Source organism: Hyperoodon ampullatus (genome assembly GCF_949752795.1).
Source record: "Hyperoodon ampullatus genome assembly, chromosome: 7".
NCBI classification, from domain to species: Eukaryota; Metazoa; Chordata; class Mammalia; order Artiodactyla; family Ziphiidae; genus Hyperoodon; species Hyperoodon ampullatus.
The window spans coordinates 7,359,678-7,377,377 of record NC_136920.1 but is presented as its reverse complement, the minus strand read 5'-3'; the positions used below and the strand labels follow the sequence as shown (position 1 = coordinate 7,377,377).

General features: G+C 50.1%; 1 protein-coding gene across 1 annotated transcript in view; it reads right to left on the bottom strand.

Annotated features, from left to right (window-relative positions):
- The window catches only part of CPT1A (carnitine palmitoyltransferase 1A), a gene marked incomplete at its 5' end in the record, with an annotated part of 45,689 nt that overhangs the window by 17,082 nt on the left and 10,907 nt on the right, over positions 1–17,700 (bottom strand). The window contains 9 exons of the mRNA XM_079707549.1: positions 1,672–1,836; positions 4,080–4,196; positions 9,230–9,335; positions 10,253–10,441; positions 12,875–13,070; positions 13,849–13,936; positions 14,943–15,050; positions 16,388–16,465; positions 17,356–17,493. Of these exons, the coding sequence (XP_079563675.1) occupies positions 1,672–1,836; positions 4,080–4,196; positions 9,230–9,335; positions 10,253–10,441; positions 12,875–13,070; positions 13,849–13,936; positions 14,943–15,050; positions 16,388–16,465; positions 17,356–17,493 (1,185 nt within the window). The remainder of the gene's footprint in view (positions 1–1,671; positions 1,837–4,079; positions 4,197–9,229; positions 9,336–10,252; positions 10,442–12,874; positions 13,071–13,848; positions 13,937–14,942; positions 15,051–16,387; positions 16,466–17,355; positions 17,494–17,700) is intronic.

Sequence of the window (17,700 nt, the reverse complement as noted above, 5' to 3'; positions counted from 1 at the left end):
CACAGGCTGCAGGATTGTACTTCTTCTTGCTTCTGCGGTCTGCCCTCTCGTGGATTAGGCTATCTAAGAGGCTTGTGCAAGTTTCCCTGATGGGAGGGACTCGATCATGACCATCTTTATTAAGAACTGTGTTACAGTTAATTTTAGGTACAATTGTGGCCCATCAGTTTTCATTTACCTGATACTAACATTGCCTCTTGTGCTCTTCTGCATCTGTTTATCTTCCTGACCTGAGTTATAGAGGAATCGAACCTACAGGCCACTCCCTGGATCCTCCCCTGACTCCAGTGTCACCTTGGCAGGTCACCTCACCTCTCTGAACCTCTGTTTTCTCACCTGTAAAATGGGCGAACAATAGCTCCTCCCTAGTGAGGGGACTGTGAGAGCACTGAGACCAGTGCCTGGCACAAAGCAAAACGCACAAGGGCAGAACCGGTATCCAGGGACGCTGCACTGCATCTGTGTACAGCACTCAAGTTTTAAAACAAAAGTTCTCCGTTAAAAACAGGGCATATCTTGGGACTTCCCTGGCGGTCCAGTGGTTAGGACTTTGCCTTGCAATGCAGGGTGTACAGGTTCATCCCCTGGTCAGGGAGCTAAGATCCCACATGCCTCGCAGCCAAAAAACCAATACATAAAACAAAAGCAGGATATTGTAACAAATTTAATAAGGACTTTAAAAATGGTCCCCGTGGGCTTCCCTGGTGGCGCAGTGGTTGAGAGTCTGCCTGCCGATGCAGGGGACACGGGTTTGTGCCCCGGTCCGGGAAGATCCCACATGCTGCAGAGCAGCTGGGCCCGTGAGCCATGGCTGCTGGGCCTGCACGTCCGGAGCCTGTGCTCCGCAACGGGAGAGGCCACAACAGTGAGAGGCCCGCGTACCAAAAAAAAAAAAAAAAAAAAAAAAAAAGGTCCCCATCAAAAAAAAATCCAAAACAGGTTCGATCTCTGGTCAGGGAACTAAGATCCTGCATGCTGCTTGGCACGGCCAAAGAAAAAACAAAAATGAAAACAAAAAACATTAAAAACAAACAAACAAAACAACAGGGCATATCTTGAGCCAATGCCACAAGGATTTCCGCCAGCCCTGGAAACCAGGGGTGCCCTCTCAGGGTGGAATGCTCCCTCCAACAGAAAAAAATCCCAGTAAGGTCCTCCTGGGGCCTGGGCTATGTCTCTGATGGGGCCGTCATGTGCAAGCCAGAATGTGCCCAGGGGCCCAGAGAGGCAGTGGAAACACCATGAGCTTCTGATCCTACAGGGACCCCATCCATCCCAGAGCACCTCCCAGGGCCTGGCATATCCCCTTTTATGAAAGAGGATGTCAAAGGTCAGAGACACCCAGTCATTTGCCCTAAGTAGTTCTGCTTTACCAAACCCTAGGACTGGGAGCTTAAAGGTTTATTTCCCACTTTGTGGAGCAATGAGATCTCACTTGGCTACCAACACCCACATTCTCCCTCTACTCCTGCGCAATACAGAAAACTGCTGCTGCCCCAGGCGCTTCTGCTGGACACTTGCCCATCTGTCTGTGGGAGGAGCCCCCCGCACCATGACAGGCACGACCTGCTCCCATGATGGGTCCTCCCTACCCGCTGGGCAAACGGCCTTGGACCTGCATTTAGGGACCCCAGAAGCCCTCAGGATGAAAACCCCAGCTTGGGGTCTCACCTTGTAATGAGCCAGCTGGAGGGACAGCTGCACGAAGGCGTCCGGGCTGGTTCTGCATTTCTTGATCAGCCCTTTACCGAAAGCACTGAACAGAAAAGTACAGAAATCCACGTCGCTGGCCAGGAGGTTCGCGCTGCTCAGGGAAGTCTCTATGACTTCCTGACACTTGGGAAAAAAAGAGAAAAGCTTTCACTTAATGGGAAGGAAAATACTGACACATACTCTGAAGAAAACAGCAAGCTGGCTTTCAGCACAGCTAACAGAGTTGTTGCTTGGAAATACACACATCACTTTTTCTTCTTGGGTTTCCCCAACCTTTCTAACCTAAGAGCTGCAATGAGTTAGCAACACGGCACCCACCCTGCCCTTGAAGAGCAGTGGGGTGGCCCAAGCAGGAGGAACTCCTGGTTCCCAGTGGGACCCCAAAGGGCATTTCAAAGTGTCACAGGTTCTGTTTCATGAGATCCATTCTTGTTATATGCTGGCCATTGAGGAACTAGTTTTAAAAAGGAAATGGACTGGGACTTCCCTGGTGGTCCAGTGGTTAAGACTCTGCACTTTCACTGCAGGCGGCAAGGGTTTGATCCCTGGCTGGGGAACTAAGATCCTGAAGGCCGCAACAAAGATCCCATGTGCCACAACTAAGACCCGGCGCAGCCAAATAAATAAATATTAAAAAAAAAAAAGATCCTGCACGCCATGCGGTGTGGCCAAAAAATTAGAACAATAAAGTAAAAAGGAAAGGGACTGTGGTAGAGTCATACAATGGGAATGAGCCCTCAACCGTGAAGTCACACGGAGGAATCTTAAATGACTACCACTAAGTGAAAGAAGCCGATCTGAAATGGCTATACACTGTACGATTCCAGTTATGAAATTCGGGGAAAGGTAAAATGATGGAGACAGTGAAAAGACCACTGGTTGCCAGGAGTGAGGCAGGAGAGAGGGATGAATAGACAGAGGAGAGGTTCTTTAGGGCAGTGACACTGCTCTGCATGATACTATGACGTCATTACACCTTTGTCCACACCACAGATGCACAACACCAAGAGTGAACCCTGGGGAGTTTCGGGTGGCCTAGTGGCTAGGATTCTGGGCTCTCACTGCCAGGGCCTGGGTTCAATCCCTGGTCGAGGAGCTGAGATCCTGCAAGCCACACGGCACGGACAGAGGAAAAAAAAAATAGTGAGCCTTGACGTGAACTACGGACTCTAGTGATACTGACTTGTCAGTGCAGTTCCTTCGACTGTAACAGATGCACCAAGTGGCAGGGGACGTTGGTAGCAGGGGAGGTTGTGATGTGTGAGGGCAGAGAGAGCGCGGGGACTCTCTGAACCTTCCACTTAACTTTGCTGTGAACCTGAAACTGCTTTAAATAATAAAGTCCATCAAAAAAAATTTTTTTTAATAAACGGTAAGTGACTTGGTTAGCTAAAAGGACCCTCAACCACACACTTCAGCAGAGGTTACATCTCTCTGAGGAACACACACCAGCCCCAGGGAGGCAGGCTGGACAAAAAAAGTGCAGATGGGCAAGACTGCAAGACTAGATGCAATATTTTCCACATCAAAATGACTTCTTGGGGGCTTCCCTGGTGGCGCAGTGGCTGAAAGTCCGCCTGCCGATGCAGGGGACACGGGTTCCTGCCCCGGTCTGGGAAGATCCCACATGCCGCAGAGCGGCTGGGACCATGAGCCATGGCCGCTGGGCCTGCGTGTCCAGAGCCTGTGCTCCGCAACGGGAGAGGCCACAACAGTGAGAGGCCCGCATACCACAAAAAAAAAAAAAAAAAAAAAAAAAAGACTTCTTGGGGCTTCCCTGGCGGTCCGGTGCTTAAGACTCTGTGCTCCCACTGCAGGGGGCGCGGGTTCAATCCCTGGTTGGGGAATCAAGATCCTGTATGCTGCACGGCACAGCCAAAAAAAGAAAAACACTTCACAGGCCCCAGGAATTCCTGCTTGGCTTAGGTAAGCTAGGATTTGGTATTTCCAACCCTAAAATTCCTTCCGGAAATGGCTTCCACTGAGCGAACTGCATTGGAGAACACTTAGAGGGACAAAAATGACAAATTAGCGATTTAGAGTATTCCAACTCCAAAGGAAGTGATTTTGGTTTTCACTTTTTCATTGTGATGTCTAGCTAAGTTTGAGCTGGAAATTTCACTGACAATCTTAGCCAAATGCTTTAAATGAAAAAAGAAATATTTACTGGGGCTTCCCAGGCAACTGGAGCTGTAGCAACTCCGAGGTCCCAGTAAGAAACCCCCAGGCAGACAGATTTCCGTCTCGGGGGTCTTCAACTGACCTCATGAACACTTAGGAAGGACAGCTGGAAAAGTCGACTGTTAAGAGTTTAAACTCGTTTCCCACCCAAGGTAATTAACAAGTGCCTGATCACTGGGACTTACTTCCTGCGGGATGTCCCACTGTAGCCGGGTGGGGTATGGGATGTTTGGGTTGGTGTCCCCTTTACAGTGTCCATCCTCTGCATAACCCAGCTGGAAGCTGTCCGTGGCCAGTACGTACTGTCGAAAATAAAAAGATACATCTGTGAAGTCAGAGATCATCACAGCTAATAGCGTTACATAAAAGTTATCAGACCTCCCAAAGTAGACAAACCCTCGTTCTTTCTAGAGATAACATCAAGACTTAACCATAGGGCTTCCCTGGTGGCGCAGTGCTTAGGAATCCGCCTGCCAGTGCAGGGGACATGGGTTCGAGCCCTGGTCCGGGAAGATCCCACATGCCGCGGAGCAACTAAGCCCATGCGCCACAACTACTGAGCCTGCGCTCTAGAGCCCACGAGCCACAACTACTGAGCCCACGTGCCACAACTACTGAGCCCACGCGCCACAACCACTGAAGCCCGCACGCCTAGAGCCCGTGCTCTGCAACAAGAGAAGCCACTGCAATGAGAAGCCTGCGCACCGCAATGAAGAGTAGACCCCGCTTTCGCTGCAACTAGAGAGGCTCACACGCAGCAACGAAGACCCAATGCCAGCCAAAAATTTTTAAAATATATAAATAAATAAATTTATTTAAAAAAAAAAAGACTTAACCATAACTACTTGCTTACAGCCTGCTGTGCATCTGACATCCTCTGCACAGACACCTAATGAGATATTCTTACCTCCGTTTCAGGGGCAAGAAAAATGGACCTGGAGAGGTGCAACAGCGTCGGGACAGGTAAAGAGCACAGCCAGGAGGTGAGCAGAGCGTCTGACGCACAGAAAGCAGCTCAGAGCTTGCTTCGAGGTCCCAGGCTGTGCGCTAGTGCCCTCTGGGTGCTACCCCACTGAATATTTACACTAGCCTGTAAAGCAGTAATTATCATTCCCGCTTGTATAAATGAAAAAGCAGCCTCAGAGAGGTGAAGAGTCTGTCCCAGTTCACACTCCTCAGGGAGCCAGGATGTGGGCCCAGGTGTGGATGTTTTCTGTTCACTGGCAGGTAAACCTAAGCCAGTTTATTCAGCGGTATCTACAGAGCACCTACTATGGGTCAGCAATGCTTCTGAGCACCAGTGACAGGACAGTGAACAAAACAGACAAGAATGTCTGCCTTTCTACAAAAAGTTAAAGGTGGCCATGACCTAGCAATTCGGCTCCTAGGTATGTACTCAAAAGAAATGAAAATAGGGAATTCCCTGGCAGTCCAGTGGTTAGGACTCGGCGCTCTCACTGCTGAGGGCCTGGGTTCAATCCCTGGCCAGGGAACTAAGATCCCACAAGCCACACAGTGCGGCAAAAAAATTAAAGAACAAGAAAACATATGTTCACATAAAACTTGTATGCTAATGTTCACAGAAGCATTATTTATAGTAGTCAAAAAGTAAAAGGAATCCAGATGTCCACTGAGTGGTGAATAAACAAAATGTGGTCTAATCATATGAAGGAATACTATTCAGCCATAAAAAGGAATGAAATACCGTTAATAGTACAATGTAGATGAACCTTGAAAACATTAGCCAGACACACAAGGCCACGTACTGTGTGATTCCGTTTCTGTGAAATGGCCAGAACAGTCAAACTGACAGAGACAGAAAGGAGATGAATGGTTAGCCAGGGCTGGGACAAGAGGGGGCTGAGGGTGGGGAGTTTCCTTAGTGGGGTGATAAAAATGTCCTGGAATTAGATAGTGGTGATGGATAGACAACCACCTTGTAATGTACAAAAACCACTGGACTGTATGCCTTAAGAAGGTGAATTTCATGGTATGTGAATTACATCCAATAAAACAGTAATAAAAATATTTTAAAAAAGCAATCCCTGCACTCGGGGAGCTTACATTCCAGTGGGGGAAGCAAAACAAACAAACAAACAAACAAACAAAAAACAACTCAAGGGACTTCCCTGGTAGTCCAGTGGGTGCTCCCAATGCAGGAGGCCCCGGTTTGATCCCTGGTGGGGGAACTAGATCCCGCACGCATGCCGCAACTAACAAGTCCACATGCTGCAACGAAGTTCCCGTGTGCTGCAACTAAGACCCGGCGCAGCCAAAATAAATAATAAAATTTTAAATATTTTTTTAAAATTAAAAAAAACCAAAGGTCAGATGGTGATACTGTCAAATGGTGAGGTGGGGCAGGGGGGGTTACAGGATGGGGGAGCGTGGAGCGGGGCTGCATGCATGTGCGGTCGGCATCCTGCAGAGCTGGGCAGGTGAGGGAGCCCAGCCTATCTGTGTCTGCACTGTGCCAGCGCCCCTAAAGAGTCCAACACAATTAAACATCAGGAACAACAGAAAGCCAACAGGATTCAGCTTGGACCAGATTTGATTTTAGCTGGCATGGGTGTCGTCCTTGTACCGGCCCCTTAAGTGGCTCTGGCGTGGGCCTCCACGACAAGACAGTGGGTCAGTTCCCACCCGTGCGGGGAGCAACTGGGCTCCTGTCTGACCCCAGGAGTCACAGGCCATTCTGTCCACTGGGCAGTTAACAGTTAAACACTGCCACTTCCAACTGGTCACCCTGATCTGAGACTAAATCCCTTTACCTTATCTTATCCAGAGTACTGAAAAAATAAGCCTGGCCTTGTCAGCATCCAGTAGATTTCTCCGTTTGGTAAATGTACCCTACGTAGTCCAGACTGCCTAGGATTCAGTCTTTTCCCATTTACCAAAGAACAGCTCTTATGCACTTATTACTGGGAGAGCCCTTGGAACAGGGTGTAACAGACCTAGATCATTATCCTGTGCAAACAGACTTAAAAGGTCTTGTTGTGGTGTCCAGTGGTGCCAAAGGGGGTTTGATCTTTGCTTGATTTTCAGCTGAAAGGATCTCTAAGCCTTTGTTGGCAGAAGCAAAGACCAGGGTGGTGATGAGCCTTTTGGATACTTGGTCGTTTTTATCACGGATAAATGTCTTAGGACCACGCTGTTGTTGTCTTAGACTGCAGCACTTTTTTCCCCTTTTTAAAGGTTTCCCCACATAGAAAACCTCCCTTGGTTGAAGGAACGGCAGGTTAGGTTTTGCTGAGACCCTAACCAGAGGGAAGACAGTCAAGTAAAGTGGAAAAGGGACAGCAGAGCTCCCCTGTGGATGTCATCACAAGTGCACTACACGATCTGATTTCAGGGACAAGACCCGGGCTCTACGCCCTGGGCAGGACGGTGAGGTGATCGGCCTGCGGTCACGGGGGTGTGTCTCCCACTTGGGCAGTGACAGTGCGTCACTGTGTTCCACTCCATTTATTAGAGCAGCAGCAACATAAAGACTGCAGAAATACTGTGTTCACTGTGACTCTCAAAGGGGCTTATCTCTTCATCAAAGTAACCTCAAGTCTGGTCAAATGGGATGATACACAATTTGAGTCGAGTCCACTGTTTTTTGTTGTTGTATTTATTTATTTTTAAAGACACCCAATTTATTTTAATGTTTATTTATTTATTTATTTAGGCTGTGTGGGTCTTAGTTGTGGCATGCAGGATCTTTAGTTGCAGTGTGCGGGAAGTCCCTCTTTTTTGTTTTTTTAAATTGAAGTATAGTTGATTTACAATATTATGTCAGTTTCAGGTGTACAGCAAAATGACTCCATCTTATGTATATATTTTCAGATTATAGGTTATTTCAAGATATTGAATATAGTTCTCTGTGTTATACAGTAAATCCTTGTTGTTTATCTATTGGACTGGCCAAAAGGTTTGTTCGGGTTTTCCCGTAGGATGTTACAGAAAAACCCGAACGAACTTTTTGGCCAAGCCAATATTCTATGCATAGTAGTTTGTTAAACCCATACTCCTAAATTTACCACTCCCTTTTCCCCTCTGGTAACCATACGTTTGTTTTCTATGACTGTGAGTCTGTTTCTGTTTTTTGTTTTTATTTTTTTTTTGGCTGCACCACTTGGCTTGCAAGATCTTAGTTCCCTGACCAGGAACTGAACCCGGGCCCTCAGCAGTGAGAGCACAGAGTCCTAACCACTGGACCACCAGGGAAGTCCCTGTTTCTGTTTTGTATATAGATTCATGTGTATTATTTTTTAAATTCCACATATAAGTGATATCGTTTAGTACTTGTCTTTCTCTGTCAAGTCGACTGCTGACAGGCCTAGAATTTAGCAATTTCCTTACAAAAGAACCTGACAGGCGAATTCAGAAAACAAAACCTTCACTCAACTTTTCATGCCAAACATGACACAGGTTAAACAGCTCAGAGAGAAATGAATTTTAAAACAGTTTAAAAGGTGGCAGGGCCAATACACACTGTATTTTTTTTTTTTTTTTTTTGCGGTACGCAGGCCTCTCACTGTTGTGGCCTCTCCCTTTGCAAGAGCACAGGCTCCGGACGCGCAGGCTCAGTGGCCATGGCTCACGGGCCCAGCCGCTCCGCGGCATGTGGGATCTTCCTGGACCGGGGCACGAACCCGTGTCCCCTGCGTCGGCAGGCGGACTCTCAACCACTGCGCCACCAGGGAAGCCCCGCACTGTATTTTAAAATGTTAGGTGGGGGACTTCCCTGGTGGTCCAGTGGTTAAGACTCCACGCTCCCAATGCGAGGGGCCCGGATTCGATCCCTGGTCAGGGAACTAAGATCCCACATGCCGCACGGCACAGCCAAAAGAATAAAAACAAAACATTAGGTGGAGGGAGAGGATGACAGGGATTTGGTGGGTTTTCTTAGAACTTGTTAATTCTAAGAATTAAGTGAAGTGGTAAAAGGCATGCTGCATTTTTATAAACCAAGATTTTTAATATCCTTGCTTTTATTTGGCCTAACGCTTGGCAGATAGGAAAATCTAGAAAACACAGCAAAGAAGGGGTGGTTTATTTCAAAATAACTGAGCTTCAGTTCCGCCCTGATGTCACTGCGTTGGAGCCAAGGCCATCTCACTATTTTGGCTCCATCAGGACATGACATTAAATGTTTCCATTTAAGGACCCTCAGCCGTAGGGAATGAAGACGGGAATGACTTCCATTACTGAGTTAACTTTACATTCGGCGCCGACACCTGCTGGAAACACTTATTATAACCAGACAGATACTGTGAAGTTAACTTCAGTTAAGTTCAGAAATTCCAACAGCAATTTCCACACTCAGGTTAAGCCTGCAGACACTCACCTCCCAGAGGTGACCGATGATGGGGGCGTCGGCCCAGGAGTGCTCCGCGTTTATGCCCATCTTGCCGTTTTTGAAGATGACAAACGTGATCGATTTGTCAAACCACCTACACGAAACAAAAACGTTTATGTGACTTACACGTTTACAAAGACAAAAATAAACCCAAACGATGTATCTGTTTTCCTCTGGATGGGCTCACTGACTTGGCACCCGCAGGGGTGAACGGGTCTCCGCAGGTGACAATAAAAGCACACGTAAGACCCCAAGTCGTTCATTTCTCCCCTGCTCCCGACGCAGAGATAGGCATTCAGGTACTGGAGAGCAGGAGAACAGGGCGTATCATTGTAACAAAAAAGGATGCACAAGGCAACTGCGGAGAGATAGGAGGCTTCGTCCCTCGGTATCTGCTGGGGGTTGGTTATAGGACCTGCTGCCGATACCAAAACCTGAGGATGCTCCAGCCCCACACAGTTGGCCCTCCGTATCCGCAGGCTCCACAACCAAGGCTCTTAAACAACGGTCCACGGTCTGTAGTTGGCTGAACCCGCAGATACGGAAGACCAACTGTGCCTGCCGCACCCCTCCCCCACCCCAGCCAATCCTCACCCCCAACCTGATGGGCAGGCAGGACCTCACTTTACAGACAAGGCAAAGGAGGCTCCAAGAGGTGGAAGAGCCTCACCCCAATCACGCGCTCGGTGAGCAAAGCCAGAGCCGACATCCAGGTCAGGCCCCGGGTACCACCTTCCCCCACCTGGTTCCAGGTAACCCACAGCCACTCCTCACGAGCATCTCCAAGTGGAGGTGTCGTGCACAGAGAGGGGAAGGACCTCAAAGCCGCTGCTTAAGCTGTGTGTGTGTGTAACAGTTTTGGTGGAAAGAAGAGAGCTACCAGTCCTATTTTCACGCTAGCCTTATCCTTTAAGAGCGTAGATACATACTTGAGGCTGGGTGTCAGCCACCTGTAACATTTCTTCCAAGCCCACAGGCAAACCATTGTGTTTCAGAAGGTAAGCGTGATACCTGTCGAAACACCTGCCGTGCAGCAGAGACTTGGCGTAGCTATCCATCGACGTAACCGGGTCTTCCTCCCTATACCCTTGTTCTGTTTCGTCCAATGTCACGAAGAACGCGGCTTTTTCCACGGCATCCAGAGACTGCCTGTTCTTCCCATGTCCAAAATAGGCCTGGCGACACTTGGCCCAGGGGACTCTGCAGTGAGGATTAGATACAATTAAATCTGCAGCAGGGACTTCCCTGGTGGCGCAGTGGTTAAGCATCCGCCTGCCAGTGCAGGGGACATGGGTTCGAGCCCTGGTCCGGGAAGATCCCACATGCCACGGAGCAACTAAGCCCGTGTGCCACAACTACCGAGCCTGCGCTCTAGGGCCCATGTGCCACAACTACTGAGCCCATGAGCCGCAACTACTGAAGCCCGTGTGCCGCAACTACAGAAGCCTGCGCGCCTAGAGCCTGCGCACTGCAACAAAGAGCAGCCCCCGCTCGCCGCAACTAGAGAAAGTCCTTGTGCAGCAACGAAGACCCATCACAGCCAAAAATAAAAAGAAATAAATGAAAAAGAAACATATAAAAAAACCTGCAGCAGTTTGGTGACATCTCTTCACGTGGGATGTTTGAAACAACAACGGTTTTCAATTTCCAGTGTTGTAGGGGTTTAAGGAAAACTACACGTTTGCGACTTTCTGCATCTGCAGTCACCCACCTGCCTGCCGGCTGGGCTGCTTTGTTTGCGGGCAGGGGCCTCGCCTTCTCCTTGTATCTGCTCCAGGGCAGTCGCAGGCATGGAACCTCGTCCATAAATGCCAAGTGAAGGACAAGAATCCAGACGGGCCCCAAGCTCCGCCGTCCGGGGCAGCGGACCCACAGGCAGGCAGGGCTCCCCTCACATCTTTCCCAGCCCCGTGCCCAGACCCCCTCCACGGAACCACCCCACGGAAGCCACAGCAAGTGCCGAGAGCACTTCCCTGGTGCCGGGACGAGCTCACGGGCCCCGACACCACTGTCCCATTTTTCAGATGAAGAAACTGAGGCACAGAGATGAAGTCACAGCTCCTTTGTGGCAGGTTGGGATTCCTACCCAGGCCAGCCTGCCCCAGGTCCATGCGTCCATGCTACAAACAGCCACACGACACCCCCTTGATAAGGGGCACCCCGGGAGCGAAATTCAGGGATCCCTTTCCGTCCCGCCCTACGTGGGGTACACAGTGCTAACGGGACACCCGCTTCTTGAGAGCCACCCCAGCCGTGGCTTCCCCGGATGGCTCCTGGGCCCCCTCACTCAGGCCCCCGCCCACCTTTGCACGTCAGGGCCACTTGGCCTCTGTCTCCCACCCTCTTCTCCCCGCGCACCAAGTGCTCAGCTGAGGCCGCCCATGGGGCCAAAACGCCCATAAACACAACGGGTCCCATCACAGGATCAGCCCCAACCGCTCTCCTCAGTGCCTGGGGACAGCATGGGCGCTCAGGCAGAGGAGATGGGCGATGCCCCACGGGCGGAGCATCAGGGTGGAGCTCACTGAGCCTGCATCCCGCCCCACCCCACCTCTGCCCAGCTGGGTGCCCCAGTGACACTCAATCAGCACTGGGGACCCAGGGCTCATTCCCCAGGACACACGCCCCCTCTGTTCCAGCTGAGTCTTTGCCCCCAGAGATGGCCAAACACCCCAGCTTCTCGGACTGAGCCTCCCTTCCTACTAACACCGCCTGTTTCTGGTCCTCAAGCAGCGAGGATCTTGCTTCCAGGAGCCCCTGGACCAGAATGATCTCCCAAGTCTGCTCAGGTCACTCCAGCCTAACATGGTCCCTTTAACAGCAGCCCATCACAGAATCAAGCCCAAGTGCAGCCGGGCACACGGGACCCATCCCACCTGGAGTTCCGGCACCCTGACCCACTCCACGGCTCCCAGCATCTGCTCTCTGCACGCCTCTGTGGCCTGTCGGTCCCCACGGCTCACTGCCGGTCTCTGTGTGCCCTCACCCAGGCACCTTCCTGCTCTCCACAGGTCAGTCACTCACCACCTTATTCCCAGTGCTGCCTAACGGTGGCCACACTGCTGACCTCAGGGGTCCTCAACCAGGGACCATACTGCCCCCAGCGGCCCTGGGCAAAGCCTGAAGACAGATTTGCTTGCCACGCTGGGGGATGCTACTGGCATCCAGTGGGAGAGGCCAGGCATGCTGCTCAGCGCCCTACGGTGCACAGGACAATGCTCCCCTCCGCCACCTAAAACAGACTTATCCAGCCCCAAAGGTATCAGAGCCGAGGTTGCACAAGCCAGGTCCTCAAGCTTCAGACGAGGCAGGAAGTTACCCCTACCACAGAGGCCCTGGTTAAACACGTCTGTTTCTAGATTAAATATGCCGCAGTCCGGGGAAGACGCCTACCTCCTTCCTTCTGTCATGTGCCCTGGGACCCGTGCACATGCACGCCTGCCTGTCCCACGGAGATGCCCGAGGGGACCTGAGGGTGGGGGCAGAACCCGCTCCCCGGGGACAAAGCCAAGCCAAGGGCTGCAGGTAGTGGACACACCTCCCCGCCAGACGGGACCCTGGGTGAGGAGAGCACCCTGAGCGCCCGCCCCCGATGGCCCCCAGACACAACGGCATCACAGAGGGGCTGCACACCTATCTCCCGCCGTGAGGGCTGCCAGCTTCGCCTCCCCAGCCTGGGGCTCCGACGGGTCATCCAGGATCCTCTGCATCTGCTGTTCCATCTCCCGGGGCTTCAACAGCCGGCCGTCGTGGTAGAGCCAGACCTTGAAGTAGCGGCCTTTGTGGAACACGACGATGTGCCTGCTGTCCCTGAGGTGCTGGAGGGTGTCTGGGGAGGGGGTGGGGGGAGACAGAATCCGGAGGCACCCGGTTAGGGGAGGGGAGAAAACCACCCGTGACGGCACCAATTCTTCTCCCCGCATCACTCTGCTCAGCTCACGAGTCCGCTTCCCAAAGGTCTGCAGAGGACTTGGTAGAGGACCCGAATCGAGAGCTCTGGGATCAGACAGGCCTGAGTGCTAAGCTCTGCTCGGCCGCTCACTGAACGTGTCTCCTGGAGCAAAGGACGCAACCTTCGCTAAGCCTGAGCCCTGGCGGGCCTGGGATGGACCCAGGCGGTGCCACTGTCTCTCCCTTACATTCTTGAGGGTGTCCCGGCTGGGACAGATGTGGCCCCCCTATGCTGGGCAGTGGGAAAGGAGTGGGGTCATGTGTCCCAGGCCAGGCTGCTGGAAGTGAGCTGCTGAACCACAAATCTGGTTTCCCTGAGCACAATCCAGGGCGCTTTCCACCATAAACCCTGCGTGGCAGCCAGAGCAAAACGCCCCTGAAAGATCCAGATGAGGAAATAGGAATATTCCTAACCCAACCTAGAAAAAACTCCACCACAAGACAGCCTTCAACCAAAGAGAAACTGAGGTCTGAAAATCAGTTAACTGTCCAGGCCTGAGAAAGACAAAGGAAATTCAACAGAAGGAAAGTTGACGAGCCTGAAATCTCTGAAATCTTAGAAGGTCAGCACTCATCAGTGTGGTCTCCTCCAACAGCTCCTGAGCATAAGGATGGAAAGTTCTGATTCGCAAAGGAACCCCGAGCAGATCACGCACCTGTTTCCTCTCCTGGGATCCGAGAAGTATTAAACATTCGCTCCCACTGGGCAGAGCAGAGCGGAACTGTAGATCCCAAAAGAAAAATCTGTAATAGAAGCACGTTTCAAACAAAAATCTAAGGAGCAAATCAAGTCCACACATTGAAATGCTGGATTTGTTTTCTGTGCACATAGCGTGGCTGGACTTAATCTTTTCCAAACACTATAAAGAATGGTGGCTCCCTGGGACACCGTGCTGCCCTGGAGTTTGCAGAACCAGGCCAAGGCACAACATCCTGCTTCTTATTCCTAAATAACACACCCTAATGGGTCACTTATAAACTGACACTTAAACCAAAGGGGTATTTAAGAAAAAAAAAAATGCCGGGGGGGGAGGGATAAATTGGGAGATTGGGATTGACATATACACACTACTATATATAAACAGATAACTAATATGGACCTGCTGTATAGCACAGGGAACTCTACTCAACACTCTGTAATGGCCTACATGGGAAAAGAATCTAAAAAAGAGTGGATATATGTATACGCATAACTGATTCAATTTGCTGTACACCTGAAACTAACACAACATTGTAAATCAACTATACTCCAATAAAAATTTTTTAAAAAGAAAAAGAAGGAAAAAATGCCTTCTTGTGAGTAGCTAGACAGCTATATTATTTCCTTCACAAGCAAGCGAGGGCTTCTTCGTAGGACAAATTGCAGAACTCAAATACATCAAACATATATCCATTTAGGATACAGAGGAGAATTAAATCTCAAAGTAATTATGCTGAGTGAAAGAGGCTAGACCAAAAAAAAAAAAAAGCATGCTGTAAAATTCCATTCACAAGTTTTAGAAGATGCAAGCTAACCTAGAGTGACAGAAAGCAGATCAGGGCGATGATCGGGGGGAGTGGAAAGGGACACCAGCGAACTCTCGGGGGTGGTTCACTAACTTGACTATGGTGATGGTTTCACGAGTACAGAGATACACATCAGTATATCAGAACTTATCAAAGCGGATGCTTCAAACATATGCAGCACATCAGTTACACCTTGTTAGAGCTGTTCTAAAAGAATTTTTTAAAAAGCAGTTTGTTTGCATACTGGTTTGATTTCCTCCCGGTCCAGTTTGCGTCTGTAAAGCAGGATGGCATGGATACCGTTGCCTGCTCTCGCTGCCTGAATGTGAGTCGGTGTGATGTACAGCAAATCCTGATACAAGAAAACACACAATAGCAGGGAGCATGTTCATAGGAAAAGACAAGCTAAATTCAACACACAGTTAAAATATTTCTATACACGTGTTAATGACATCTGCTCTGCTGGAAAAGAAATTATTTTCATCTTCTACCCTTTTTCAGTTTTACTGTCTTCACGTTTCAAGCCCCCAAATAATTCTTGGGCTAGGAAAGGTAACAGTATATTTTAACAGTAAATTGTAAATAAATATAATTCAAGCCAAAAAAAAAAGATAACAGCGCTTCACCCCAATTATCCTCATAGAATACATAAAAAGGAAAGCAGAAATTGAAAGGAGCAATTAGATAATTAGGAAGTTTTCTGAATGAGAAGGAACCAAAGGTTAAAATAACCTTTTATATAGAGCAGTGCTTGCAACTTTCTAAATCTGGGGATACATTTCTAAGTGTCTACATTTTTCAAGTCCAAGGGATGCTTGTCTCAACTATATTCTGAGAGAACCTATGTGCAGGGCTGCCCCGATTATGTGGGAAATGGACACCAAAGTCTTCAGGAATGAAAGGGCACCAGGTGGACAGCTCACTCTCAAAAAGTAGTCTTCTGGGGCTTCCCTGGTGGTGCAGTGGTTGAGAGTCCGCCTGCCGATGCAGGGGACACAGGTTCGTGCCCCAGTCCGGGAAGATCCCACATGCTGCGGAGCGGCTGGGCCCGTGAGCCATGGCCGCTGAGCCTGCGCATCTGGAGCCTGTGCTCCACAACAGGAGAGGCCGCAACAGTGAGAGGCCCGCGTACCACAAAAAATAACAATAATAAAAAAAAAACAGGGTGTGCTCTGCAGACCACCTATGTCTCAAAAGGCAAGAAAGACCAAGGAGGTGTGAAAATGACACTCAGTGCAGCACCCCTGGCGTCCCAGGGCCCAGAATAACAAAGCTGAGCGTGTGGACAAACTCTCAGCCGACCCACGGACCCTGAGCTTTTCGGGGTGGGCAGGGATGTGATCCTTCACCACTACGCAGGCTCAGTCAGGAAAACAGAGGGAAGGAAAAGAGGGAGAGGTTCACTGCCACGAGGAAAGCCAATTGCCACGAGAGCACTTGTGCGATCCGAATGTCTCTGCAGCAGGTTGGTGGGTGCCCTGAGCTACTTGGCAATTCCAAAAGGACATCCACGGGGCTCTCCAGTGTGCAAAGCAGGTCCTGGGCTCCCTGCTAGGGGCGTGAGGCCTCGGACGGGGACGGCAGGGCCAGAGGAGCACGGGGAAACCCACAGCGTCCCCAGGCAGCCCACAGGGCCGGGAAGAGGCCACCCTGGTGCGTGGTCTCCATCAGACACCACTCGGGACTCACCATCGCGTAGTAATTGCTGTTCACCATCAGTGGCCCTCGTCCTCGGAGGTAGATGTACTCCTCCCACCAGTCACTCACCTGTCAGGTGCACACAGGAGAGACCAACCGACAGGCTTAACCAGGCTGCCCAGGGCGGAGGCGGGGTGCAGGGGGCTGGGGGAGGGTGCATTTAGTGCTTTGTCATGCATGTTTGACATCATTTCTCCCTCTCTTGGGGGCCAAGACAGCCCTAACTAGATGGAATGCAAAACAGTGCGAAGGAACTGGAAAGCGGTTTTATTCAAGTCAACACATAGCTAGAAGGTAGATCACCTTCATTTTATAGAGGGTTAAAAAAAAAAAAAAAAAAAAAAAAGACCAAATGGAAAAGAAGGGATAAATGTCGGACTGCTAACATTTCTTGACCATCAACAACACCCCAAACTGCCCCACAGACTGCTTCTCGCCTTCTGCTGCCAAGCCTCCCCAAGGCAGCCACTGAGCCATGCTCAGTTCCCTTTCAGAGCCACACAGGGTCCATGTGTGCTGTCCTCCTGATGTCCCCTAGAAGGCCAGCAACCTCGTCCTAACCACATCCACAACCTCCAGGACCCAAGGATCACGATTCCCTCACTTTGTAAAGTACATACACATACAGAACAGTGCGCATCTGAGAACCTAAGCGTACATGTGAAAATGTTTACAAACTCAACACGCCCATGTAACCAACGCAGGATCAAACTCGAAGGTGACCTGCCCCACCCACCACGTTTTCTCCAGCCACCGCCCACTTCCAGCCCCACCCATCGGGTGTGTCTGGGTCACACCTTCTCCTCCAAGCTAGCCATTCCTCAAAACCTCAACCCCCCTGCCTCGTTTCAATGTCTCCTCCCACCCGCCATGCGCAGGGAAGCTAGCTGGCTCATGGAACAGATTATATGCTCCTACAGAAAATGCCACCAAGAAAAATAGCGTGTATGTATACTCACATAATTGGTAGCCCACCAGGACTTCAGCTTCAAATACCACTGCAATTTCGGCCCGAGATTGATAGCAAAATCTTGTGCCAGAGCTGTCATCCGTGTAAAGTCTCCTTCCTTCATAAGAGGCTTCACGGATTCCAGGTACTGGGGTTGATGGGAAAAACACAAGCCTAGTTAAAACAGGCGGTTTCCTTCCTTGTGCCTTAGAAAAAGGCAGGTCTTCACACAAGGTAGCTAACTCCAATACTACAGGATGTTTTAGATCGGTGATAACTCAACAAGTAAACTTTTTTGTCCTTTACTGGCATACAAGCTCCCAGATCTTGAATCACCACAAAAACCATCAAATTG